We start from the raw sequence: 27403 nt of genomic DNA on the forward strand, positions 1-27403 counted from the left end.
GTGAGTCAGTTGTTGTTCGCTGATGATACAGCGCTGGTGGCTGATTCATGTGAGAAACTGCAGAAGCTGGTGACTGAGTTTGGTAAAGTGTGTGAAAGAAGAAAGTTAAGAGTAAATGTGAATAAGAGCAAGGTTATTAGGTACAGTAGGGTTGAGGGTCAAGTCAATTGGAAGGTGAGTTTGAATGGAGAAAAACTGGAGGAAGTGAAGTGTTTTAGATATCTGGGAGTGGATCTGGCAGCGGATGGAAACATGGAAGCGGAAGTGGATCATAGGGTGGGGGAGGGGGCGAAAATTCTGGGAGCCTTGAAGAATGTGTGGAAGTCGAGAACATTATCTTGGAAAGCAAAAATGGGTATGTTTGAAGGAATAGTGGTTCCAACAATGTTGTATGGTTGCGAGGCGTGGACTATGGATAGAGTTGTGCGCAGGAGGATGGATGTGCTGGAAATGAGATGTTTGAGGACAATGTGTGGTGTGAGGTGGTTTGATCGAGTAAGTAACGTAAGGGTAAGAGAGATGTGTGGAAATAAAAAGAGCGTGGTTGAGAGAGCAGAAGAGGGTGTTTTGAAATGGTTTGGTCACATGGAGAGAATGAGTGAGGAAAGATTGACCAAGAGGATATATGTGTCGGAGGTGGAGGGAACGAGGAGAAGAGGGAGACCAAATTGGAGGTGGAAAGATGGAGTGAAAAAGATTTTATGTGATCGGGGCCTGAACATGCAGGAGGGTGAAAGGAGGGCAAGGAATAGAGTGAATTGGAGCGATGTGGTATACCGGGGTTGACGTGCTGTCAGTGGATTGAATCAAGGCATGTGAAGCGTCTGGGGTAAACCATGGAAAGCTGTGTAGGTATGTATATTTGCGTGTGTGGATGTATGTATATACATGTGTATGGGGGTGGGTTGGGCCATTTCTTTCGTCTGTTTCCTTGCGCTACCTCGCAAACGCGGGAGACAGCGGCAAAAAAAAAAAAAAAAAAAAAAAAATGCAAGCAGCAGAATAAAAATATATGTTTCTGAATGAACAGAAGGTAATGGAAAAATGAATGAAATATATAAGCAAGGAGAGAACTGAAGAGCTTGAAGAAAACATGATTATTGATAGAGAAACAGCAGATTCATGTAGATTAAATGAAGAGAAAGTAATTGATATGTACCATGGGGTAGAACCCAGAAATATTATTGTATTCTCATATATGAAACAGAAAATATAAATTGAGGCTTTTAAAGTGAGAGAAAAGCTTGATAAACCTCAAGTAAACATTCAAGTTATTGAGTGATCAATGGTCATCAGTAATCACTATGAAAAATAAAGAAAGTGCGGGTGACAAAATAATTAGTGTGATGATTATGGCATTATTAGAATAACAGAAAGCTGCATACATGAAGAAATAGACTAGCTCAAACAGACCTCAACATCAGGAGAAGATGGACTTGGTATTTTCTGAAAAAGATTTAGATGACAATAGCTACAGTGATGCTTCTTTTAAGAGGAAGTTTAGCCAAAAGTCATATCATGGACATTCTTAAAATGAGGCTTGCATTGACAATACACAAAATAGAATGAAAGCTTCTGTAAAACAATATAGCCTGGTAAGCATAATGTCACATGTAATAAAAGTCCTTGAAATGATTGACTGGAAAGATTGATTGAGTAACACTTATTTGAACATACAATTAGCAATAATCGTATCATCAAAGTTCATGATGGATTTGTGAAAAAAATGAGGATGAATAATGTTTTTGTAGGTTTTAAGAAAGCATTTGATAAAGTTAGTAACAGAAATTTGTAAGAAAAAGTAGCAAAACAAAAGATAAAAGGTAAACTAGAAAGGATGAACAAGAAGTTCCTAGAACATAGGAAAATCATAGTACAGTAAAACCCATTATCTGTAATTCAAGCCATAGTACAGAACCCATTATCTGTAATTCGAGCCAACAAAATGTTAAAAATAATATTTTTTCAATTTGGTTGGCAACCCTCCATTATCCAAAAAGAATTTGGAAAATTAATATTCAAAATTATTTCAGGTTGTGCACATATTACACCACAGAGGTTAGGTTAGGTGCTACTGATTGTTTGCCATCTCTCATATGCTCTCTGGTGCAGTTTTGTATGCTGGTCTTGCACATTTGTGTATTTTATGCACTCTGAATTACTGTTATGGTTAATGGCCTTTCGGTCGTCATGGCATGAAGCACAAGAGAAACAGTTTAAGCCTTGAAAAGAAGATGTGCAAGAATGCTGGCTAAGGGTGAATTCAAGGCAGCACTTATGAAGGACTTCAGTGTTGTTTGCTTACAGATATTGATATTTCCCCTCTGTAAGATATTTACAAATATGTAATTTTTTTTTTTTTTTTTTTTTTTTTTTGCTGTCTCCTGCGTTTGCGAGGTAGCGCAAGGAAACAGACGAAAGAAATGGCCCAACCCACCCCCATACACATGTATATACATACGTCCACACACACAAATATACATACCTACACAGCTTTCCATGGTTTACCCCAGACGCTTCACATGCCTTGATTCAATCCACTGACAGCACGTCAACCCTGGTATACCACATCGCTCCAATTCACTCTATTCCTTGCCCTCCTTTCACCCTCCTGCATGTTCAGGCCCTGATCACACAAAATCTTTTTCACTCCATCTTTCCACCTCCAATTTGGTCTCCCTCTTCTCCTCGTTCCCTCCACCTCCGACACATATATCCTCTTGGTCAATCTTTCCTCACTCATTCTCTCCATGTGCCCAAACCATTTCAAAACACCCTTTTCTGCTCTCTCAACCACGCTCTTTTTATTTCCACACATCTCTCTTACCCTTACGTTACTTACTCGATCAAACCACCTCACACCACACATTGTCCTCAAACATCTCATTTCCAGCACATCCATCCTCCTGCACACAACTCTATCCATAGCCCACGCCTCACAACCATACAACATTGTTGGAACCACTATTCCTTCAAACATACCCATTTTTGCTTTCCGAGATAATGTTCTCGACTTCCACACATTCTTCAAGGCTCCCAGAATTTTCACCCCCTCCCCCACCCTATGATCCACTTCCGCTTCCATGGTTCCATCCGCTGCCAGATCCACTCCCAGATATCTAAAACTCTTCACTTCCTCCAGTTTTTCTCCATTCAAACTCACCTCCCAATTGACTTGACCCTCAACCCTACTGTACCTAATAACCTTGCTCTTATTCACATTTACTCTTAACTTTCTTCTTTCACACACTTTACCAAACTCAGTCACCAGCTTCTGCAGTTTCTCACATGAATCAGCCACCAGCACTGTATCATCAGCGAACAACAACTGACTCACTTCCCAAGCTCTCTCATCCCCAATAGACTTCATACTTGCCCCTCTTTCCAAAACTCTTGCATTCACCTCCCTAACAACCCCATCCATAAACAAATGTAAAATGTTTTGAAATATTACAATTTCCAAGTAAATGGATATATTAGAACTCAAATGAAAATTTTGTCGTCTGCTATGGCTGTTCCCTGAAGTATTTTAGATAACAGAGGTTTTATTGTACTGTAGTTATAGATAAAACCTTGTAAGTTGATGTTTCAACATTTATACCAAATGGAACAGTACTAGTTTCAGTTCTGTTTGTGATGGTTGGATAAAAGAAAGATGCTTAGCAGATGATACTAGAGTTGATAGAATAATGAAACCAGAGGATATAGAAAAAATGCAAAAAGGATATAGATCTAGTATATAGATGGGTTGAAAAGAATCTGATAGAATTCAGTGAAGAGAAATTTAAACAAATTAATCATGGATCAGTCAGGAATATAACAGTAGATTAAAGAAAATTTTAAAGATTTAGGAGTTATCAACAAAATGCTGGAATTTGAAGACCAGATTGATAAGATTCTACAATCAAGTTAGGTTATGAGTGGTGAGATAATGAGGACTCAAAGGGCATTATTGGACTACGTGTTAATTGATAGGTTTGTAAAAGAGAGTCTTTTGGATGTTAGTATGATGAGAAGGGCAGGTGGAAGGATGCTTGATCACTGTCTTGTGGAGGCAAAGGTGAAGATTTGTAGAGGCTTTCAGAAAAGAAGAGAGGATGTTAATGAGAAGAGAGCAGTGAGAGTAGGTGAGCTTGGAAAGGAGACTTGTGTGAAGAAGCATCAGGAGAGGTTGAGTGTAGAATGGCAAAAGGTGAGAGCAAATGTCGTGAGGGGAGTGGGTGAGGAATGGAATGTATTTAGGGAAGCAGAGATGGCTTGCACAAAAGATGCATGTGGTATGAGGAAGGTGGGAAGTGGGCAGATTAGAAAGGGTAGTGAGTGGTGGGATGAAGAGGTAAGATTGTTAGTGAAAGAGAAAAAATAGAGGCATTTGGAGGGTATTTGCAGGGAAGTAGTGCAAATAACTGGGACATGTATAAAAGAAAGCAGCAAGAGGTCAAGAGAAAGGCCCAAGAGATAAAAAAGAGGGCAAATGAGAGTTGGGGTGAGAGAGTATCAATAGATTTTAGGGAGAATAACATGATGTTTTGCAAGGAGGTAAATAACGTGCATGAGACAAGAGAACAAATGGGAACATCGGTTAAGGGAGCAAATGGGGAAATGATAACAGGTAGTGATGGATTGAGTATTTTTAAGGTTTGTTGAATGTGTTTGATGATAGAGTTGGAGATATAGGGTGTTTTGGTCGAGGTGGTGCACGAAGTGAGAGGGTTAGGGAGAATGATTTGGTGAAGAAAGAAGAGTTGGTGAAAGCTTTGAGGAGGGTGAAATCTGGTAAGGTGGTAGGTTTGGATGGTATTGCAGTGGAATTTATTTAAAAAAGGTGGTGACTGTGTTGTTGATCGGTGATTGATCAATCCATTGTATGTATGGACCATAGTGAAGTGCCTGAGGATTGGCAGAATGCATGCATAGTGCCATTGTACAAAGGCTAAGGGGATAAAGGTGAGTGTTCAAATTACAGAGGTATAACTTTGTTGAGTATTCCTGGGAAATTGTATGGGAGGGTATCGATAGAGAGGGGGAAGGCATGTACAGATCATCAGATTGGGTAAGAGCAGTGTGGTTCCCAAAGTGGTAGAGGATGTGTGGATCCTGTGTTTGCTTTGAAGAATGTATGTGAGAAATACTTAGAAAAACAAATGGATTTGTATGTCGCATTTTTGGATCTGAGGAAGGCATATAATAGGGTTGATATTGTTGCTTTGTGGGAGGTATTAAGAGTATATGGTGTGAGAAGTAAGTTGCTAGAAGCAGTGAAAAGTTTTTACCAAGGATGTAAGGCATGTGTATGAGTAGGAAGAGAGGAGAGTGATTGGTTCCCAGTGAATGTCGGTCTGTGGCAGGGGTGTGTGATGTCCCCATGGTTGTTTAATTTGTTTATGGTTGGAGTGGTTAGGGAGGTAAATGCAAGAGTTTTGGGGAGAAGGGCGAGTATGCAGTCTTTTGTGGATGAGAGGGCCTCACATGTGAAGTGAGTCAGTTATTGTTTGCCGATGATGCAGTTCCAGTGGCTAATTCATGGTGACTGAGTTTGGAAAAGTGTGTGAAAGGAGAAAGTTGAGAGTAGATGTGAATAAGCGTATGATTATTAGGTTCAGTTGGGTTGATGGATAAGTAAGTTAGGAGGTAAGTTGTTAGAAGCAATGAAAAGTTTTTCTTGAGGATGTAAGGCATGTGTGTGTGTAGGAAGAGAGGAAAGTGATTGGTTCTCAGTGAATTTTGGTTTGTGGCAGGGGTGCATAATGTCTCCATGGTTGTTTGATTTGTTTATGGATGGGGTTGTTTGGAAGGTGAATGCAAGAGTTTTGGAAAGAGGGGCAAGTATGCAGTCTGTTGTGGATGAGAGCTTGGGAAGTGAGTCAGTTGTTGTTCGCTGATGATACAGGGCTGGTGGCTGATTCAGGTGAGAAACTGCAGAAGCTGGTGACTGAGTTTGGTAAAGTGTGTGAAAGAAGAAAGCTGAGAGTAAATGTGAATAAGAGTAAAGTTATTAGGTACAATAGGGTTGAGGGACAGGTCAATTGGGAGGTAAGTTTAAATGGAGAAAAACTTGAGGAAGTGAAGTGTTTTAGATATCTGGGAGTGGATTTGGCAGCGGATGGAATCATGGAAGCGGAGGTGAATCATAGGGTGGGTGAGAGGGCGAAAGTTCTGGGAGCGTTGAAAAATGTGTGGAAGTCGAGAATGTTATCTTGGAGAGCAAAAATGGGTATGTTTGAAGGAATAGTGGTTCCAACAATGATGTATGGTTGCAAGGCGTGGGCTATAGGTTGAGTTGTGCGGAGGAGGGTGGATGTGCTAGAAATGAGATGATTGAGGACAATATGTGGTGTGAGGTGGTTTGATCAAGTAAGTAATGAAAGGGTAAGAGAGATGTTTGGTAATAAAAAGAGTGTGGTTGAGAGAGCAGAAGAGGGTGTGTTGAAATGGTTTGGTCACATGGAGAGAATGAGTGAGGAAAGATTGACCAAGAGGATATATGTGTCAGAGGTGGAGGGAACGAGGAGATGTGGGAGACCAAATTAGAGGGGGAAAGATGGAGTGAAAAAGATTTTGAGTGATTGGGGCCTGAACATGCATGAGGGTGAAATGTGTGCAAGGAATAGAGTGAATTGGAATGATATGGTATATCGGGGTCGATGTGCTGTCAGTTGATTGAACCAGGGCATGTGAAGCATCAGGGGTAAACCATGAAAAGTTTTTTGGGGCCTGGATGTGGAAAGGGAGCTATGGTTTCAGTGCATTATACATGACAGCCAGAGACTGAGTGTGAATGAATGTGGCCTTTGTTGTCTTTTCCTAGTGCTACCTCGCGCACATGCGGGTGTAGGGGATTGTCATTTCATGTGTGACAGGGTGGCGACTGGAATGAATAAGGGCAGACTATGAATTATGTACATGTCTGTGTGTGTATATATATGTATACGTTGGGATGTATAGGTATGTATATGTGCATGTGTGGACATGTATGTATATACATGTGTATGTGGGTGGGTTGGGCCATTCTTTCGTCTGTTTCCTTGCGTTACCTCGCTAATGCGGGAGACAGCAACAAAGTATAATAAAAGAAAAAAGTTTGAATGGCGAAAAACTGGAGGGAGTGAAGTGCTTTAGATATGTAGGATTGGAGTTTGTAGTGGATGGAATCATGGAAGTGAATCACAGGATGGGGGAGGGGGTGAAGGTTCTGGGAGCAATGAAGAATGTGAAACACCATTATCTCGGAGGAGCAAAAATAGGTACGTTTGAAGGATTAGTGGTTCCAACAATGTTATGTGGTTGCGAGACATGGGCTATAGATATGGTTGTACAGTTGAGGGTGAATGTGTTGGAAATGAAATTTTTGAGGATAATATGTGGTGTGAGATGGTTTGATCGAGTAATTGATGAAAGGATAAGAGAGATGTATGGAAATAAAAAGAGTATGGTTGAGAGAGCAGAAGAGGGTGTGTTGAAGTGGTTCGGACATATGGAGGGAATGAGTGAGGAAAGATTGACAAAGAGGATATATGTGTCAGTGGTGGAGGGAACAAGGAGAATCAGGAGACTTTAAGTGGAGATGGAAGGATGGAGTGAAAAAGATTTCGAGCTATCTGGGCCTGAACATACAGGAGGGTGAGATGCATGCAAGGAATAGAGTGAATTGGAATGATGTGGTATACCATAGTTGATGTGCTGTCAATGGACTGAAAGGGCATGTGAAGTGTCTTGGGTAAACCATGGAAAGGTACGTGGGGCCTGGCTGTGGATAAGGAGCTGTGGTTTCGGTGTATTGCACATGACAGCTAGAGAGTGAGTGGGAGCTAATGTGGCCTCTTTGTCTGTTTTCCTGGCGCTGTCTTGTTGAAACAGTAGTTAGCAATACTTTTTCCTGTGGGGCAGGGTGGCACCTGGAATGGATGAAGGCAGCAAGTATGAATATGTACATATGTATACATGTATGTCTTTGTATGTTTATGTATATGTGTATTTGTTGATTATGTATATTTTGTATTTTTATGTATATGTGTATTTGTTGATATGTATATGTATGTATATCAGCATATATGGACGTGTTTATATGTGTGTATATGATTGGAAGTTCCATTATTTGTCTGTTTCCTGGCACCACCTTGTTGATGTGGGAAATGGCATTCAAGTATAATGGTAATACAAAAAAAAGTTTTGCAGATAGATAGAGGCTGGATATGTGCCTATTAATCTTTTCATCTGTTCCTGACACTACCTTGCATAAGGGAGATAAGTGAATAGATTTAGAAAAGTGTATTTTGTGATTTGTGAGGTTCTGTTTTTCATTCGCATAATTTTTTGTATGATTTATTACTCATTTCTTGCATAATTTGCAGACATCTAGTAGATTTACAATCTTTCTGTTTGTTACCACTTTATCAATATTTTGTTAGGCTTCTGGAGAAGATGATAGTGATGATGAAGATTTTGAGGAAGTTGAAGAGGAGGAGGAGGAGGAGGAGGAGGATGAAGAAGTAGAAGAGGAAGAAGAAGTTGGAGACTTAAAAACCTCTGAAATTCAGAAAAGTAAGAAGGACATTGAAAGTGAGGGTGATTCCTCATATGACAGTGATGCTCCCCCTGCCAAGAGACAGCGTCCAGACTCTCTTGATACTCAGCAAGGAAGTTGCAACAGCAAACGAGTTGTGGAAGAATCTCTTCCTGAGAGAAGAGAATCGTTGTATTCTAGAGAGAATGTTGAAGTTGTTTCTGTTTCTGTTACCAATGATTCATCTCAAATACAAGAAGTCCATGCAGCCACACCTCTTACCCTCCCTCCCATCAGTAACACAAGGTAAGAAATGAAGTATTTCTGTTGCTTTATCTCTTTTCCCTCAGACAGAATGTTTGACTAAATAACCTATGCAACATTTTTTTGGGATAAGAACAAGGAGTGTCTTTCCTTAATGTCTCTTTTCTGTGACACCTTTGAAATTGCAGTGCCTCATAGGCTTCCTTTTATTTTGAAACTTCTGTAACAATAGCTTTTTGCCTAGTTCTTGATTTTTTTCTCTTCACTTCTCTATATAACTTATGTAACAATAGCTTTTTGCCTATTTCTTGATTTTTTTTCTCTTCACTTTGCTTTATAACTTCTGTAACAATAGCTTTTTGCCTATTTCTTGATTTTTTTCTCTTCACTTCTCTATATAACTTCTGTAACAATAGCTTTTTGCCTATTTCTTGATTTTTTTCTCTTCCCTTCTCTATATAATTCTCTTCAGGGTTGGTTTGTCTTTTGAGCCATGGGAAAATTTCTAGGATCCTTGGAGGGTTAGAGACCTTTCAACCCTGCCTTTTCATGAGGTAAATGCCTTTCATCCGTCATAAATAACCTGTTTAGCATTTATGGCCTATGACTTAACCTGAGTTTTCTTCTGTCTAATTATTAAGCCCCAATCAGCGATGATATCATCTTTCACAGGTTTTTTCAACTGATATGCTTCATATTTCTCAGGATTCAGGATAGATATATGTTTTGCTCCATCCCTTTTTTGATGTTTTTTACACAATCATAGATGAGTGTCTTTCTCTTGATTTTCATAAGTGCTTATGCATTAAGCAGTTGAACTATATTCATTTATTTATTTATTATACTTTGTCGCTGTCTCCCGCATTAGCGAGGTAGCACAAGGAAACAGACGAAAGAATGGCCCAACCCACCCACATGCACATGTGTATACATAAATGCCCATGCACGCACATATACATACCTCTACATTTCAACATATACATACACAGACATATACATATATACACGTGTACACATGAGGGGGGAGGGGGATGGTATTCCATGTGTGGCGAGGTGGCGATGGGAATGAATAAAGGCAGACAGTGTGAATTGTGTGTATGGGTATATATGTATGTGTCTGTGTGTGTATATATATGTGTACATTGAGATGTATAGGTATGTATATTTTGCGTGTGTGGATGTGTAGGCATATACACTGTGTACGGGGGTGGGTTGGGCCATTTCTTTCGTCTGTTTCCTTGCGCTACCTCGCAAACGCGGGAGACAGCGACAAAGCAAAATAAATAAATAAATAGATATAAATAAATACATATTCATACTTGCCACCTTCATCCATTCCCATCACCACCCTGCTATGCATGAAATGGTACCCCCCCTCCTCCCGCATGCGCACGACATAGCGCTAGGAAAAGACAACAAAGGCCATATTTGTTCACACTCAGTCTCTAGCTGTCATGTGCAATGCACGGAAGCCACAGCTCCCTTTCCACATCCAGGAAAATTTTCCATAGTTTACCCCAGACGCTTCACATGCAATAGTTCAATCCATTGACAGCATGTCAACCCTGGTATACCACATCGTTCCATTCACTCTGTTCCTTGCACTCCTTTCATCCTCCTGTATGTTCAGGCCCCGTTCGCTTAAAATCTTTTTCACCCCATCCTTCCACCTCCAATTTGGTCTCTCACTTCTCCTTGTTCCTTCCACCTCTGACACATATATCCTCTATGTCAATCTTTCCTCACTCATTCTCTCCATGTGACCAAACCATTTCAATACACCCTCTTTTGCTCTCTCAACCACACACTTTTTATTACCACACATCTCTCTTACCTTTCATTACTTACTTGATCAAACCACTCACACCACATATTGTCCTCAAATATCTCATTTCCAACACATCCACCTTCCTCCACACAACCCCATCTATAGCCCATGCCTCACAAACATATAACATTGTTGGAATCGCTGTTCCTTCAAACATACCCATTTTTGCTCTCTCAGATAACATTCTCACCTTCCACACATTTTTCAATGCTCCCAGAACCTTTGCCCCCTCCCCCACCCTGTAACTCACTTCCGCTTCCGTGATTGCATCTGCTTCTAAATCCACTCCCAGATATCTAAAACACTTCACTTCCTCCAGTTTTTCTCCATTCAAACTTACCTCCCAATTAACTAGTCCCGCAACCCTACTGAACCTAATAACCTTGCTCATATTCACATTTACTCTCAACTTTCTTCTTTCACACACTTTACCAATCTCAGTCACCAGCTTCTACAGTTTCTCTCCCGAGTCAGCCACCAACGCTGTATCATTAGCGAACAACAACTGACTTACTTCCCAAGCCCTCTCATTCACAACAGACTACATACTTGCCCCTCTCTCCAAAACTCGTACATTCACCTCTCTAACAACCCCATCCATAAATAAATTAAACAATCATTGAGACATTAAGCACCCCTGCCGCAAGCTGACATTCACTGGGAACCAGTTACTTTCTTCTTCCTACTCGTACACATGCTTTACACCCTCAATAAAAACTTTTCACTGCTTCTAGCAACTTACCTCCCACACCATATACTCTTAATACCCTCCACAGAGCATCTATATCAACTCTAAATGCTACATACAAATCCATCTGTTTTTGTACGTATTTTTCACATACATTCTTCAAAGCAAACACAGGATCCACATATCCTCTACCACCTCTGAAACCACACTGCTCTTCCACAGTCTGATGCTCTGTACATACCTTGACCCTCTCAATCAATACCGTTCCATATAATTTCCCAGGAATACTCAACAAGCTTATACCTCTGTAATTTGAACATTCACCTTTATCCCCGTTTGCCTTTCTACAGTGGCACTATGCATGCATTCCGCCAATCCTCAGGCACTTCACCATGAAACATACATACATTGAATTTCCTCACCAACCAGTCAACAACACAGTCACCCCATTTTTTAATGAATTTCCCAGCAATACCATCCAAACCCACTGCCTTGCCGGCTTTCATCTTCCACAAAGCTTTCACTACTTCTTCTCTGTTTACCAAATCATTCTCCTTGACCCTCTCACTTCACACACCACATCGACCAAAACAACCTGTATCTGCCACTCTATCATCAGACACACACATATTTATGTTTACGTGTTTATGTATGTACATGTTGAAATGTATTGGTATGTATATGTGCGTGTATGGACGTGTATGTATATACATGTGTATGTGGGGATGGGCCATTCTTTCATTTGTTTTCTTGTGCTACCTCACTAGCATGGGAGACAGCGACTAAGTATAATAGAATATATATATATATATATATATATATATTTTTTTCTTTCATACTATTCGCCATTTCCCGCGATAGCGAGGTAGCGTTAAGAAAAGAGGACTAGGCCTTTGGGGGAATATCCTCACCTGGCCATCTTCTCTGTTCCTTCCTTTGGGGAAAAAAAAAAAAAAAAAAACGAGAAAGGAGGATTTCCAGCCCCCCGCTCCCTTCCCTTTTAGTTGCCTTCTACGACACGCAGGGAATACGTGGGAAGTATTCTTTCTCCCCTATCCCCAGAGATAATATATATGTATATATATATATATATATATATATATATATATATATATATATATATATACATATATATATATATATATGTATATACGTCCACACACGCAAATATACATACCTACACAGCATTCCACGGTTTACCCCAGACGCTTCACATGCCTTGATTCAATCCACTGACAGCACGTCAACCCTGGTATACCACATCGCTCCAGTTCACTCTATTCCTTGCCCTCCTTTCACCCTCCTGCAAGTTCAGGACCCGATCACACAAAATCTTTTTCACTCCATCTTTCCACCTCCAATTTGGTCTCCCTCTTCTCCTCGTTCCCTCCACCTCCGACACATATATCCTCTTGGTCAATCTTTCCTCACTCATTCTCTCGATGTGCCCAAACCACTTCAAAACACCCTTTTCTGCTCTCTCAACCATGCTCTTTTTATTTCCACACATCTCTCTTACCCTTACGTTACTCACTCGATCAAACCACCTCACACCACACATTGTCCTCAAACATCTCATTTCCAGCACATCCATCCTCCTGCGCACAACTCTATCCATAGCCCACGCCTCGCAACCATACAACATTGTTGGAACCACTATTCCTTCAAACATACCCATTTTTGCTTTCCGAGATAATGTTCTCGACTTCCACACATTCTTCAAGGCCCCCAGAATTTTCGCCCCCTCCCCCACTCTATGATCCACTTCCGCTTCCATGGTTCCATCCGCTGCCAGATCCACTCCCAGATATCTAAAACACTTCACTTCCTCCAGTTTTTCTCCATTCAAACTCACCTCCCAATTGACTTGACCCTCAACCCTACTGTACCTAATAACCTTGCTCTTATTCACATTTACTCTTAACTTATATATATATATATATATATATATATATATATATATATATATATATATATATATATATATATGCGTGCATAGTGCCATTGTACAAAGGCAAAGGGGGTAAGAGTGAGTGCTCAAATAACAGAGGTATAAGTTTGTTGAGTATTCCTGGTAAATTATATGGGAGGGTATTGATTGAGAGGGTGAAGGCATGTACAGAGCATCAGATTGGGGAAGAGCAGTGTGGTTTCAGAAGTGGTAGAGGATGTGTGGATCAGGTGTTTGCTTTGAAGAATGTATGTGAGAAATACTTAGAAAAGCAAATGGATTTGTATGTAGCATTTATGGATCTGGAGAAGGCATATGATAGAGTTGATAGAGATGCTCTGTGGAAGGTATTAAGAATATATGGTGTGGGAGGCAAGTTGTTAGAAGCAGTGAAAAGTTTTTATCGAGGATGTAAGGCATGTGTACGTGTAGGAAGAGAGGAAAGTGATTGGTTCTCAGTGAATGTAGGTTTGCGGCAGGGGTGTGTGATGTCTCCATGATTGTTTAATTTGTTTATGGATGGGGTTGTTAGGGAGGTAAATGCAAGAGTTTTGGAAAGAGGGGCAAGTATGAAGTCTGTTGGGGATGAGAGAGCTTGGAAAGTGAGTCAGTTGTTGTTCGCTGATGATACAGCGCTGGTGGCGGATTCATGTGAGAAACTGCAGAAGCTGGTGACGGAGTTTGGTAAAGTGTGTGGAAGAAGAAAGTTAAGAGTAAATGTGAATAAGAGCAAGGTTATTAGGTACAGTAGGGTTGAGGGTCAAGTCAATTGGGAGGTGAGTTTGAATGGTGAAAAACTAGAGGAAGTGAAGTGTTTTAGATATCTGGGAGTGGATCTGTCAGCGGATGCAACCATGGAAGCGGAAGTGGATCATAGGGTGGGGGAGGGGGCGAAAATTTTGGGAGCCTTGAAAAATGTGTGGAAGTCGAGAACATTATCCCGGAAAGCAAAAATGGGTATGTTTGAAGGAATAGTAGTTCCAACAATGTTGTATGGTTGCGAGGCGTGGGCTATGGATAGAGTTGTGCGCAGGAGGATGGATGTGCTGGAAATGAGATGTTTGAGGACAATGTGTGGTGTGAGGTGGTTTGATCGAGTAAGTAACGTAAGGGTAAGAGAGATGTGTGGAAATAAAAAGAGCGTGGTTGAGAGAGCAGAAGAGGGTGTTTTGAAATGGTTTGGGCACATGGAGAGAATGAGTGAGGAAAGATTGACCAAGAGGATATATGTGTCGGAGGTGGAGGGAACGAGGAGAAGAGGGAGACCAAATTGGAGGTGGAAAGATGGAGTGAAAAGGATTTTGTGTGATCGGGGCCTGAACATGCAGGAGGGTGAAAGGAGGGCAAGGAATAGAGTGAATTGGAGCGATGTGGTATACAGGGGTTGACGTGCTGTCAGTGGATTGAATCAAGGCATGTGAAGCGTCCGGGGTAAACCATGGAAAGCTGTGTAGGTATGTATATTTGCGTGTGTGGACGTGTGTATGTACATGTGTATGGGGGGGGTTGGGCCATTTCTTTCGTCTGTTTCCTTGCGCTACCTCGCAAACGCGGGAGACAGCGACAAAGTCTACCTCGCAAACGCGGGAGACAGCGACAAAGTATAAAAAAAAAAGAAAAAAAAAATATATATATATATATATATATATATATATATATATATATATATATATATATATATTATATATGTATATATATATGGGGGGAGGAATGGGATGTATTTAGGGAATCAGTGATGGATTGCGCAAAAGATGCTTGTGGCATGAGAAGAGTGGGAGGTGGGTTGATTAGAAAGGGTAGTGAGTGGTGGGATGAAGAAGTAAGAGTATTAGTGAAAGAGAAGAGAGAGGCTTTTGGACGATTTTTGCAGGGAAAAAATGCAATTGAGTGGGAGATGTATAAAAGAAAGAGACAGGAGGTCAAGAGAAAGGTGCAAGAGGTGAAAAAAAGGGCAAATGAGAGTTGGGGTGAGAGAGTATCATTAAATTTTAGGGAGAATAAAAAGATGTTCTGGAAGGAGGTAAATAAAGTGCGTAAGACAAGGGAGCAAATGGGAACTTCAGTGAAGGGCGCAAATGGGGAGGTGATAACAAATAGTGGTGATGTGAGAAGGAGATGGAGTGAGTATTTTGAAGGTTTGTTGAATGTGTTTGATGATAGAGTGGCAGATATAGGGTGTTTTGGTCGAGGTGGTGTGCAAAGTGAGAGGGTTAGGGAAAATGATTTGGTAAACAGAGAAGAGGTAGTGAAAGCTTTGCGTAAGATGAAAGCCGGCAAGGCAGCAGGTTTGGATGGTATTGCATTGGAATCTATTAAAAAAGGGGGTGACTGTATTGTTGACCGGTTGGTAAGGTTATTTAATGTATGTATGACTCATGGTGAGGTGCCTGAGGATTGGCGGAATGCGTGCATAGTGCCATTGTACAAAGGCAAAGGGGATAAGAGTGAGTGCTCAAATTACAGAGGTATAAGTTTGTTGAGTATTCCTGGTAAATTATATGGGAGGATAGTGATTGAGAGGGTGAAGGCATGTACAGAGCATCAGATTGGGGAAGAGCAGTGTGGTTTCAGAAGTGGTAGAGGATGTGTGGATCAGGTGTTTGCTTTGAAGAATGTATGTGAGAAATACTTAGAAAAGCAAATGGATTTGTATGTAGCATTTATGGATCTGGAGAAGGCATATGATAGAGTTGATAGAGATGCTCTGTGGAAGGTATTAAGAATATATGGTGTGGGAGGCAAGTTGTTAGAAGCAGTGAAAAGTTTTTATCGAGGATGTAAGGCATGTGTACGTGTAGGAAGAGAGGAAAGTGATTGGTTCTCAGTGAATGTAGGTTTGCGGCAGGGGTGTGTGATGTCTCCATGGTTGTTTAATTTGTTTATGGATGGGGTTGTTAGGGAACAAACACATTCAACAAACCTTCAAAATACTCACTCCATCTCCTTCTCACATCACCACTATTTGTTATCACCTCCCCATTTGCGCCCTTCACTGAAGTTCCCATTTGCTCTCTTGTCTTACGCACTTTATTTACCTCTTTCCAGAACATCTTTTTATTCTCCCTAAAATTTAATGATACTCTCTCACCCCAACTCTCATTTGCCCTTTTTTCACCTCTTGCACCTTTCTCTTGACCTCCTGTCTCTTTCTTTTATACATCTCCCACTCAATTGCATTTTTTCCCTGCAAAAATCGTCCAAATGCCTCTCTCTTCTCTTTCACTAATACTCTTACTTCTTCATCCCACCACTCACTACCCTTTCTAATCAACCCACCTCCCACTCTTCTCATGCCACAAGCATCTTTTGCGCAATCCATCACTGATTCCCTAAATACATCCCATTCCTCCCCCACTCCCCTTACTTCCATTGTTCTCACCTTTTTCCATTCTGTACTCAGTCTCTCCTGGTACTTCCTCACACAGGTCTCCTTCCCAAGCTCACTTACTCTCACCACCCTCTTCACCCCAACATTCACTCTTCTTTTCTGAAAACCCATACAAATCTTCACCTTAGCCTCCACAAGATAATGATCAGACATCCCTCCAGTTGCACCTCTCAGCACATTAACATCCAAAAGTCTCTCTTTCGCACGCCTGTCAATTAACACGTACTCCAATAACGCTCTCTGGCCATCTCTCCTACTTACATAAGTATACTTATGTATATCTCACTTTTTAAACCAGGTATTCCCAATCATCAGTCCTTTTTCAGCACATAAATCTACAAGCTCTTCACCATTTCCATTTACAACACTGAACACCCCATGTATACCAATTATTCCCTCAACTGCAACATTACTCACATTTGCATTCAAATCACCCATCACTATAACCCGGTCTCGTGCGTCAAAACCACTAACACACTCATTCAGCTGCTCGGAAAACACTTGCCTCTCTTGGGTATGTTTGAAGGAATAGTGGTTCCAACAATGTTGTATGGTTGCGAGGCGTGGGCTATGGATAGAGTTGTGCGCAGGAGGATGGATGTGCTGGAAATGAGATGTTTGAGGACAATATGTGGTGTTAGGTGGTTTGATCGAGTAAGTAACGTAAGGGTAAGAGAGATGTGTGGAAATAAAAAGAGCGTGGTTGAGAGAGCAGAAGAGGGTGTTTTGAAATGGTTCGGGCACATGGAGAGAATGAGTGAGGAAAGATTGACCAAGAGAATATATGTGTCGGAGGTGGAGGGAACGAGGAGAAGAGGGAGACCAAATTGGAGGTGGAAGGATGGAGTGAAAAAGATTTTGTGTGATCGGGGCCTGAACATGCAGGAGGGTGAAAGGAGGGCAAGGAATAGAGTGAATTGGAGCGATGTGGTATACCGGGGTTGACGTGCTGTCAGTGGATTGAATCAAGGCATGTGAAGCGTCTGGGGTAAACCATGGAAAGCTGTGTAGGTATGTATATTTGCGTGTGTGGACGTATGTATATACATGTGTATGGGGGTGGGTTGGGCCATTTCTTTCGTCTGTTTCCTTGCGCTACCTCGCAAACGCGGGAGACAGCAACAAAGCAAAAAAAAAAAAAAATATATATATATATATGTATGTCCTTTTTCAGCACATAAATCTACAAGCTCTTCACCATTTCCAAAAGAATCCATCAATGATTCCCTAAATACATCCCATTCCTCCCCCACTCCCCTTACTTCGATTGTTCTCACCTTTTTCCATTCTGTACTCAGTCTCTCCTGGTACTCCCTGACACAAGTCTCCTTCCCAAGCTCACTTACTCTTTCTCACCTTTTTCCATTCTGTACTCAGTCTCTCCTGGTACTCCCTGACACAAGTCTCCTTCCCAAGCTCACTTACTCTCACCATCCTCTTCACCCCAACATTCACTCTTCTTTTCTGAAAACCCATACAAATCTTCTTTCTGAAAACCCATACAGATCTTCACCTTAGCCTCCACAAGATAATGATCAGACATCCCTCCAGTTGCACCTCTCAGCACAATAACATCCAAAAGTCTCTCTTTCGCGCGCCTGTCAATTAACATGTAATCCAATAACGCTCTCTGGCCATCTCTCCTACTTACATACGTATACTTATGTATATCTCGCTTTTTAAACCAGGCATTCCCAATCACCAGTCCTTTTTCAGCACATAAATCTACAAGCTCTTCACCATTTCCATTTACAACACTGAACACTCCATGTATACCAATTATTCCCTCAACTGCCACATTACTCACCTTTGCATTCAAATCACCCATCACTATAACCCGGTCTCGTGCATCAAAACCACTAACACACTCATTCAGCTGCTCCCAAAACACTTGCCTCTCATGATCTTTCTTCTCATGTCCAGGTGCATATGCACCAATAATCACCCAACTCTCTCCATCAACTTTCAGTTTTACCCATATTAATCGAGAATTTACTTTCTTACATTCTATCACATACTCCCACCACTCCTGTTTCAGGAGTACTGCTACTCCTTCCCTTGCTCTTGTCCTCTCACTAACCCCTGACTTTACTCCCAAGACATTCCCAAACCACTCTTCCCCTTTACCCTTGAGCTTCGTTTCACTCAGAGCCAAAACATCCAGGTTCCTTTCCTCAAACATACTACCTATCTCTCCTTTTTTCACATCTTGGTTACATCCACACACATTTAGACACCCCAGTCTGAGAATTGGAGGAGGATGAGCACTCCCCGCGTGACTCCTTCTTCTGTTTCCCATTTTAGAAAGTTAAAAATACAAGGAGGGGAGGATTTCTGGACCCCCGCTCCCGATACCTAAAATAAATTGCTGAAGTGGAATTAGGGTAGAGGCTCGCTATGATGGGTAACAAAAAATTGGTAAGAGTATAAAGGATAAGTGGCAACTGGTACAGTACCAGATATTAACAGGATATGTGGCATACATGCTGTGAATATAGCCTTTCACCAAAATATCATAACAATATACAGCAGAGGTGGCAAGAAGACAGAGCAAGACAAGTGTGTCATGCTGTTGTCAAGAGAAAATATGAAGAACATGTATAATGTCATCTGAGATTATCTAGGCTTACCAGCATTAAGGTCTTTCTACCTCTAATAACAGAGGAACCACCAGAAGTCAGGACAGCTTGGTTTCTTATTTCAGACACATCTACACCATTTACCAGCACCCCTTTGCTGCCTCTACCAGAAAGGGTTGAATTTATCTTGAGATTCCTCACAGTTAGACCTTATCTATATCTTGCTTTTTAAACCAGATATTCTCTATCATATGCCTTCTCCAGATCCATAAATGCTACATACAAATCCATTTGCTTTTCTAAGTATTTCTCACATACATTCTTCAAAGCAAACACCTGATCCACACATCCTCTACCACTTCTGAAACCACACTGCTCTTCCCCAATCTGATGCTCTGTACATGCCTTCACCCTCTCAATCAATACCCTCCCATATAATTTACCAGGAATACTCAACAAACTTATACCTCTGTAATTTGAGCACTCACTCTTATCCCCTTTGCCTTTGTACAATGGCACTATGCACGCATTCCGCCAATCCTCAGGCACCTCACCATGAGTCATACATACATTAAATAACCTTACCAACCAGTCAACAATACAGTCACCCCCTTTTTTAATAAATTCCACTGCAATACCATCCAAACCTGCTGCCTTGCCGGCTTTCATCTTCCGCAAAGCTTTCACTACCTCTTCTCTGTTTACCAAATCATTTTCCCTAACCCTCTCACTTTGCACACCACCTCGACCAAAACACCCTATATCTGCCACTCTATCATCAAACATATTCAACAAACCTTCAAAATACTCACTCCATCTCCTTCTCACATCACCACTACTTGTTATCACCTCCCCATTTGCGCCCTTCACTGAAGTTCCCATTTGCTCCCTTGTCTTACGCACTTTATTTACCTCCTTCCAGAACATCTTTTTATTCTCCCTAAAATTTAATGATACTCTCTCACCCCAACTCTCATTTGCCTTTTTCACCTCTTGCACCTTTCTCTTGACCTCCTGTCTCTTTCTTTTATACGTCTCCCACTCAATTTCATTTTTTCCCTGCAAAAATTGTCCAAATGCCTCTCTCTTCTCTTTCACTAATACTCTTACTTCTTCATCCCACCACTCACTACCCTTTCTAATCAACCCACCTCCCACTCTTCTCATGCCACAAGCATCTTTTGCGCAATCCATCACTGATTCCCTAAATACATCCCATTCCTCCCCCACTCCCCTTACTTCCATTGGCATATGATAGAGTTGATAGAGATGCTCTGTGGAAGGTATTAAGAATATATGGTGTGGGAGGCAAGTTGTTAGAAGCAGTGAAAAGTTTTTATCGAGGATGTAAGGCATGTGTACGTGTAGGAAGAGAGGAAAGTGATTGGTTCTCAGTGAATGTAGGTTTGTGGCAGGGGTGTGTGATGTCTCCATGGTTGTTTAATTTGTTTATGGATGGGGTTGTTAGGGAGGTGAATGCAAGAGTTTTGGAAAGAGGGGCAAGGATAAAGTCTGTTGGGGATGAGAGAGCTTGGGAAGTGAGTCAGTTGTTGTTCGCTGATGATACAGCGTTGGTGGCTGATTCATGTGAGAAACTGCAGAAGCTGGTGACTGAGTTTGGTAAAGTGTGTGAAAGAAGAAAGTTAAGAGTAAATGTGAATAAGATCAAGGTTATTAGGTACAGTAGGGTTGAGGGTCAAGTCAATTGGGAGGTGAGTTTGAATGGAGAAAAACTGGAGGAAGTGAAGTGTTTTAGAAATCTGGGAGTGGATTTGGCAGCGGATGGAAACATGGAAGCGGAAGTGGATCATAGGGTGGGGAGGGGGCGAAAATTCTGGGAGCCTTGAAGAATGTGTGGAAGTCGAGAACATTATCTCGGAAAGCAAAAATGGGTATGTTTGAAGGAATAGTGGTTCCAACAATGTTGTATGGTTGCGAGGCGTGGACTATGGATAGAGTTGTGCGCAGGAGGATGGATGTGCTGGAAATGAGATGTTTGAGGACAATGTGTGGTGTGAGGTGGTTTGATCGAGTAAGTAACGTAAGGGTAAGAGAGATGTGTGGAAATAAAAAGAGCGTGGTTGAGAGAGCAGAAGAGGGTGTTTTGAAGTGGTTTGGTCACATGGAGAGAATGAGTGAGGAAAGATTGACCAAGAGGATATATGTGTCGGAGGTGGAGGGAACGAGGAGAAGAGGGAGACCAAATTGGAGGTGGAAAGATGGAGTGAAAAAGATTTTGTGTGATCGGGGCCTGAACATGCAGGAGGGTGAACGGAGGGCAAGGAATATAGTGAATTGGAGCGATGTGGTATACCGGGGTTGACGTGCTGTCAGTGGATTGAATCAAGGCATGTGAAGCGTCTGGGGTAAACCATGGAAAGCTGTGTAGGTATGTATATTTGCGTGTGTGGACGTATGTATATACATGTGTATGGGGGTGGGTTGGGCCATTTCTTTCGTCTGTTTCCTTGCGCTAGCTTGCAAACGCGGGAGACAGCGACAAAGCAAAAAAAAAAAAAAAAATATATATATATATATATATATATATATATATATATATATATATATATATATATATATTTATATCATCCCTGGGGATAGGGGAGAAAGAATTCTTCCCACGTATTCCCTGCGTGTCGTATAAGGCGACTTAAAGGGGAGGGAGCGGAGGGCTGGAAAACCTCCTCTCTCGCTTTTTTTTTTTTTTAATTTTCCAAAAGAGGGAACAGAGAAGGGGGCCAGGTGAGGATATTCCCTCAAAGGCCCAGTCCTCTGTTCTCAACGCTACCTCGCTAATGCGGGAAATGGCGAATAGTATGAAAGAAAGAATATATGTATTTATATATATATTTATATGTATTTTGCTTTGTCGCTGTCTCCCGTGTTTGCGAGGTAGCACAAGGAAACAGACCAAAGAAATGGCCCAACCCACCCCCATACACAATGTATATACATACTCGTCCACACACGCAAATATACATACCTATACACCTCAATGTACACATATATATACACACACAGACACATACATATATACCCATGCACACAATTCACACTGCCTTTATTCATTCCCATCGCCACCTCGCCACACATGGAATACCAACCCCCTCCCCCCTCCTGTGTGCGAGATAGCACTAGGAAAAGACAACAAAGGCCCCATTTGTTCACACTCAGTCTCTAGCTGTCATGCAATAATGCCCGAAACCACAGCTTCCTTTCCACATCCAGGCCCCACACAACTTTCCATGGTTTACCCCAGACGCTTCACATGCCCTGATTCAATCCACTGACAGCACATCAACCCCGGTATACCACATCGATCCAATTCACTCTATTCCTTGCCCACCTTTCACCCTCCTGCATGTTCAGGCCCCGATCACACAAAATCTTTTTCACTCATCTTTCCACCTCCAATTTGGTCTCCCGCTTCTCCTCGTTCCCTCCACCTCCGACACATATATCCTCTTGGTCAATCTTTCCTCACTCTTCTCTCCATGTGCCCAAACCATTTCAAAACACCCCCTTCTGCTCTCTCAACCACGCTCTTTTTACTTCTACACATCTCTCTTACCCTTACATTACTTACTCGATCAAACCACCTCACACCACACATTGTCCTTAAACATCTCATTTCCAGCACATCCACCCTCCTGTGCACAACTCTATCCATAGCCCACGCCTTGCAACCATACAACATTGTCGGAACCACTATTCCTTCAAACATACCCATTTTTGCTTTCCGAGATAATGTTCTCGACTTCCACACATTCTTCAAGGCTCCCAGGATTTTCACCCCCTCCCCCACCCTATGATTCACTTCCACTTCCATGGTTCCATCCACTGCCAGATCCACTCCCAGATATCTAAAACACTTTACTTCATCCAGTTTTTCTCCATTCAAACTTACCTCCCAATTGACTTGACCCTCAACCCTACTGTACCTAATAACCTTGCTCTTATTCACATTTACTCTTAACTTTCTTCTTTCACACACTTTACCAAACTCAGTCACCAGCTTCTGCAGTTTCTCACATGAATCAGCCACCAGCGCTGTATCATCAGCGAACAACAACTGACTCACTTCCCAAGCTCTCTCATCCACAACAGACTTCATACTTGCCCCTCTTTCCAAAACTCTTGCATTCACCTCCCTAACAACCCCATCCATAAACAAATTAAACAACCATGGAGACATCACACACCCCTGCCACAAACCTACATTCACTGAGAACCAATCACTTTACTCTCTTCCTACACGTACACATGCCTTACATCCTCGATAAAAACTTTTCACTGCTTCTAACAACTTGCCTCCCACACCATATATTCTTAATACCTTCCACAGAGCATCTCTATCAACTCTATCATATGCATTCTCCAGATCCATAAATGCTACATACAAATTCATTTGCTTTTCTAAGTATTTCTCACATACATTCTTCAAAGCAAACACCTGATCCACACATCCTCTACCACTTTTGAAACCACACTGCTCTTCCCCAGTCTGATGCTCTGTACATGCCTTCACCCTCTCAATCCATACCCTCCGATATAATTTACCAGGAATACTCAACAGACTTATACCTCTGTAATTTGAGCACTCACTCTTATCCCCTTTGCCTTTGTACAATGGCACTATGCACGCATTCCGCCAATCCTCAGGTACCTCACCATGAGTCATACATACATTAAATAACCTTACCAACCAGTCAACAATACAGTCACCCCCTTTTTTAATAGATTCCACTGCAATACCATCCAAACCTGCTGCCATGCCGGCTTTCATCTTCCGCAAAGCTTTTACTACCTCTTCTCTGTTTACCAAATCATTTTCCCTAACCCTCTCACTTTGCACACCACCTCGACCAAAACACCCTATATCTGCCACTCTATCATCAAACACATTCAACAAACCTTCAAAATACTCACTCCATCTCCTTCTCACATCACCACTACCTGTTATCACCTCCCCATTCCGTACCTAAGAATATTATTTCCTAAATAGGGTTTACACATAGTTCACACTTATCATCTTGACCACTTGTATATGATTTACTTGTGTTGGTTATATTTGCATTTATTTTTCTTTGAAAATCATAGTATTTGTTTTGACCAATAATAATTACACTTATTTTTTATCTTTATTTTGTAGCAGTAACAAAGAGAGTGAAAAGAGACTGTTGAACCTTACAAAACTGAATGAGGAAGTCAGAAACATCGGAATGAAGGTAGTGAATGGGGAATGTCATATCAAAGAAGAATTGGAGGAATTAGATGAAGTAGAAGCAAAGGTGGTAAGTTATTAAGATCAGCATTATTATTGGAAGTAGATTACTTACACTTGTAAGTAGTGAGTACTTACAGTATTATGTATCAAATTTATTTGAGAAGATTGGTTATTTGCAGTTGTATATAGGAGAGAGCTTACTTACAGTTGTGTATAGTGAGAACTTAATTGTATTATGTATGATTATTATTGGTGATAGAGGATATTCCCTCAGAGGCCCAGTCCTCTGTTCTTATTGCTGATTCGGGAAATGGCGAATAGTTTGAAAGAATAAGAAAAATTACAGTTACATATAGTGAACACTTTCGGTATTATATTTATTTGTTATTATACTTTATTATACTTAATTATACTTTATTATTCTTAATTATACTTTATTATACTTAATCCCCTATCCCTGGGGATAGGGGATTAAGAATACTTCCCACGCATTCCTCACGTGTCGTAGAAGGCGACTAAAGGGGACGGGGGCGGGGGGCCAGAAACCCTCCCCTCCTTGTATTTTAACTTTCTAAAAGGGGAAACAGAAGGAGTCACGCGAGGAGTGCTCATCCTCCTCGAAGGCTCAGATTGGAGTGTCTAGATGTGTGTGGATGTAACCAAGATGAGAAAAAAGGAGAGATAGGTAGTATGTTTGAGGAAAGGAACCTGGATGTTTTGGCTCTGAGTGAAACGAAGCTAAAGGGTAAAGGGGAAGAGTGGTTTGGGAATGTCTTGGGAGTAAAGTCAGGGGTTAGTGAGAGGACAAGAGCAAGGGAAGGAATAGCACTATTCCTGAATCAGGAGTGGTGGGAGTATGTGATAGAGTGTAAGAAAGTAAATTCTAGATTGATATGGGTAAAACTGAAAGTTGATGGAGAGAGATGGGTGATTATTGGTGCATATGCACCTGGGCATGAGAAGAAAGATCATGAGAGGCAAGTGTTTTGGGAGCAGCTGAATGAGTGTGTTAGTGGTTTTGATGCACAAGACCGGGTTATAGTGATGGGTGATTTGAATACAAAGGTGAGTAATGTGGCAGTTGAGGGAATAATTGGTATACATGGAGTGTTCAGTGTTGTAAATGGAAATGGTGAAGAGCTTGTAGATTTATGTGCTGAAAAAGGACTGGTGATTGGGAATACCTGGTTTAAAAAGCGAGATATACACAAGTATACGTATGTAAGTAGGAGAGATGGCCAGAGAGCGTTATTGGATTACATGTTAATTGATAGGCGCACGAAAGAGAGACTTTTGGATGTTAATGTGCTGAGAGGTGCAACTGGAGGGATGTCTGATCATTATCTTGTGGAAGTGAAGGTGAAGATTTGTATGGGTTTTCAGAAAAGAGGTGAGAATGTTGGGGTGAAGAGAGTGGTGAGAGTAAGTGAGCTTGGGAAGGAGACTTGTGTGAGGAAGTACCAGGAGAGACTGAGTACAGAATGGAAAAAGGTGAGAACAAAGGAGGTAAGGGGAGTGGGGGAGGAATGGGATGTATTTAGGGAAGCAGTGATGGCTTGCGCAAAAGATGCTTGTGGCATGAGAAGCGTGGGAGGTGGGTTGATTAGAAAAGGTAGTGAGTGGTAGGATGAAGAAGTAAGATTATTAGTGAAAGAGAAGAGAGAGGCATTTGAACGATTTTTGCAGGGAAAAAATGCAAATGAGTGGGAGAGGTATAAAAGAAAGAGGCAAGAGGTCAAGAGAAAGGTGCTAGAGGTGCAAAAGAGGGCAAATGAGAGTTGGGGTGAGAGAGTATCATTAAATTTCAGGGAGAATAAAAAGATGTTTTGGAAGGAGGTATATAAAGTGCGTAAGACAAGGGAGCAAATGGGAACTTCAGTGAAGGGCGCAAATGGGGAGGTGATAACAAGTAGTGGTGATGTGAGAAGGAGATGGAGTGAGTATTTTGAAGGTTTGTTGAATGTGTTTGATGATAGAGTGGCAGATATAGGGTGTCTTGGTCGAGGTGGTGTGCAAAGTGAGAGGGTTAGGGAAAATGATTTGGTAAATAGAGAAGAGGTAGTAAAAGCTTTATGGAAGATGAAAGCCGGCAAGGCAGCAGGTTTGGATGGTATTGCAGTGGAATTTATTAAAAAAGGGGGTGACTGTATTGTTGACTGGTTGGTAAGGTTATTTAATGTATGTATGACTCATGGTGAGGTGCCTGAGGATTGGCGGAATGCTTGCATAGTGCCATTGTACAAAGGCAAAGGGGATAAGAGTGAGTGCTCAAATTACAGAGGTATAAGTTTGTTGAGTATTCCTGGTAAATTATATGGGAGGGTATTGATTGAGAGGGTGAAGGCGTGTACAGAGCATCAGATTGGGGAAGAGCAGTGTGATTTCAGAAGTGGTAGAGGATGTGTGGATCAGGTGTTTGCTTTGAAGAATGTATGTGAGAAATACTTAGAAAAACAAATGGATTTGTATGTAGCATTTATGGATCTGGTGAAGGCATATGATAGAGTTGATAGAGATGCTCTGTAGAAGGTTTTAAGAATATATAGTGTGGGAGGCAAGTTGTTAGAAGCAGTGAAAAGTTTTTATCGAGGATGTAAGACATGTGTACATGTAGGAAGAGAGGAAAGTGATTGGTTCTCAGTGAATGTAGGTTTGTGGCAGGGGTGTGTGATGTCTCCATGGCTGTTTAATTTGTTTATGGATGGGGTTGTGAGGGAGGTGAATGCAAGAGTTTTGGAAAGAGGGGCAAGTATGAAGTCTGTTGGTGATGAGAGAGCTTGGGAAGTGAGTCAGTTGTTGTTCGCTGATGATACAGTGCTGGTGGCTGATTCATGTAAGAAACTGCAGAAGCTGGTGACTGAGTTTGGTAAAGTGTGTGAAAGAAGAAAGTTAAGAGTAAATGTGAATAAGAGCAAGGTTATTAGGTACAGTAGGGTTGAGGGTCAAGTCAATTGGGAGGTAAGTTTGAATCTAGA

The 27403-nt window shown here is 41.4% G+C and overlaps 1 protein-coding gene across 2 annotated transcripts in view; it reads left to right on the forward strand.

Moving 5' to 3' along the window:
• The window catches only part of LOC139754818 (uncharacterized), a 105545-nt gene that overhangs the window by 27523 nt on the left and 50619 nt on the right, over positions 1-27403 (forward strand). For both annotated transcript variants that reach the window (XM_071672669.1, XM_071672670.1), the window contains exons 4-5: positions 8409-8809; positions 24354-24495. In XM_071672669.1, coding sequence (XP_071528770.1) covers positions 8409-8809; positions 24354-24495 — 543 coding nt within the window. The remainder of the gene's footprint in view (positions 1-8408; positions 8810-24353; positions 24496-27403) is intronic.

Source organism: Panulirus ornatus, chromosome 17, assembly GCF_036320965.1.
Source record: "Panulirus ornatus isolate Po-2019 chromosome 17, ASM3632096v1, whole genome shotgun sequence".
NCBI lineage: Eukaryota > Metazoa > Arthropoda > Malacostraca > Decapoda > Palinuridae > Panulirus > Panulirus ornatus.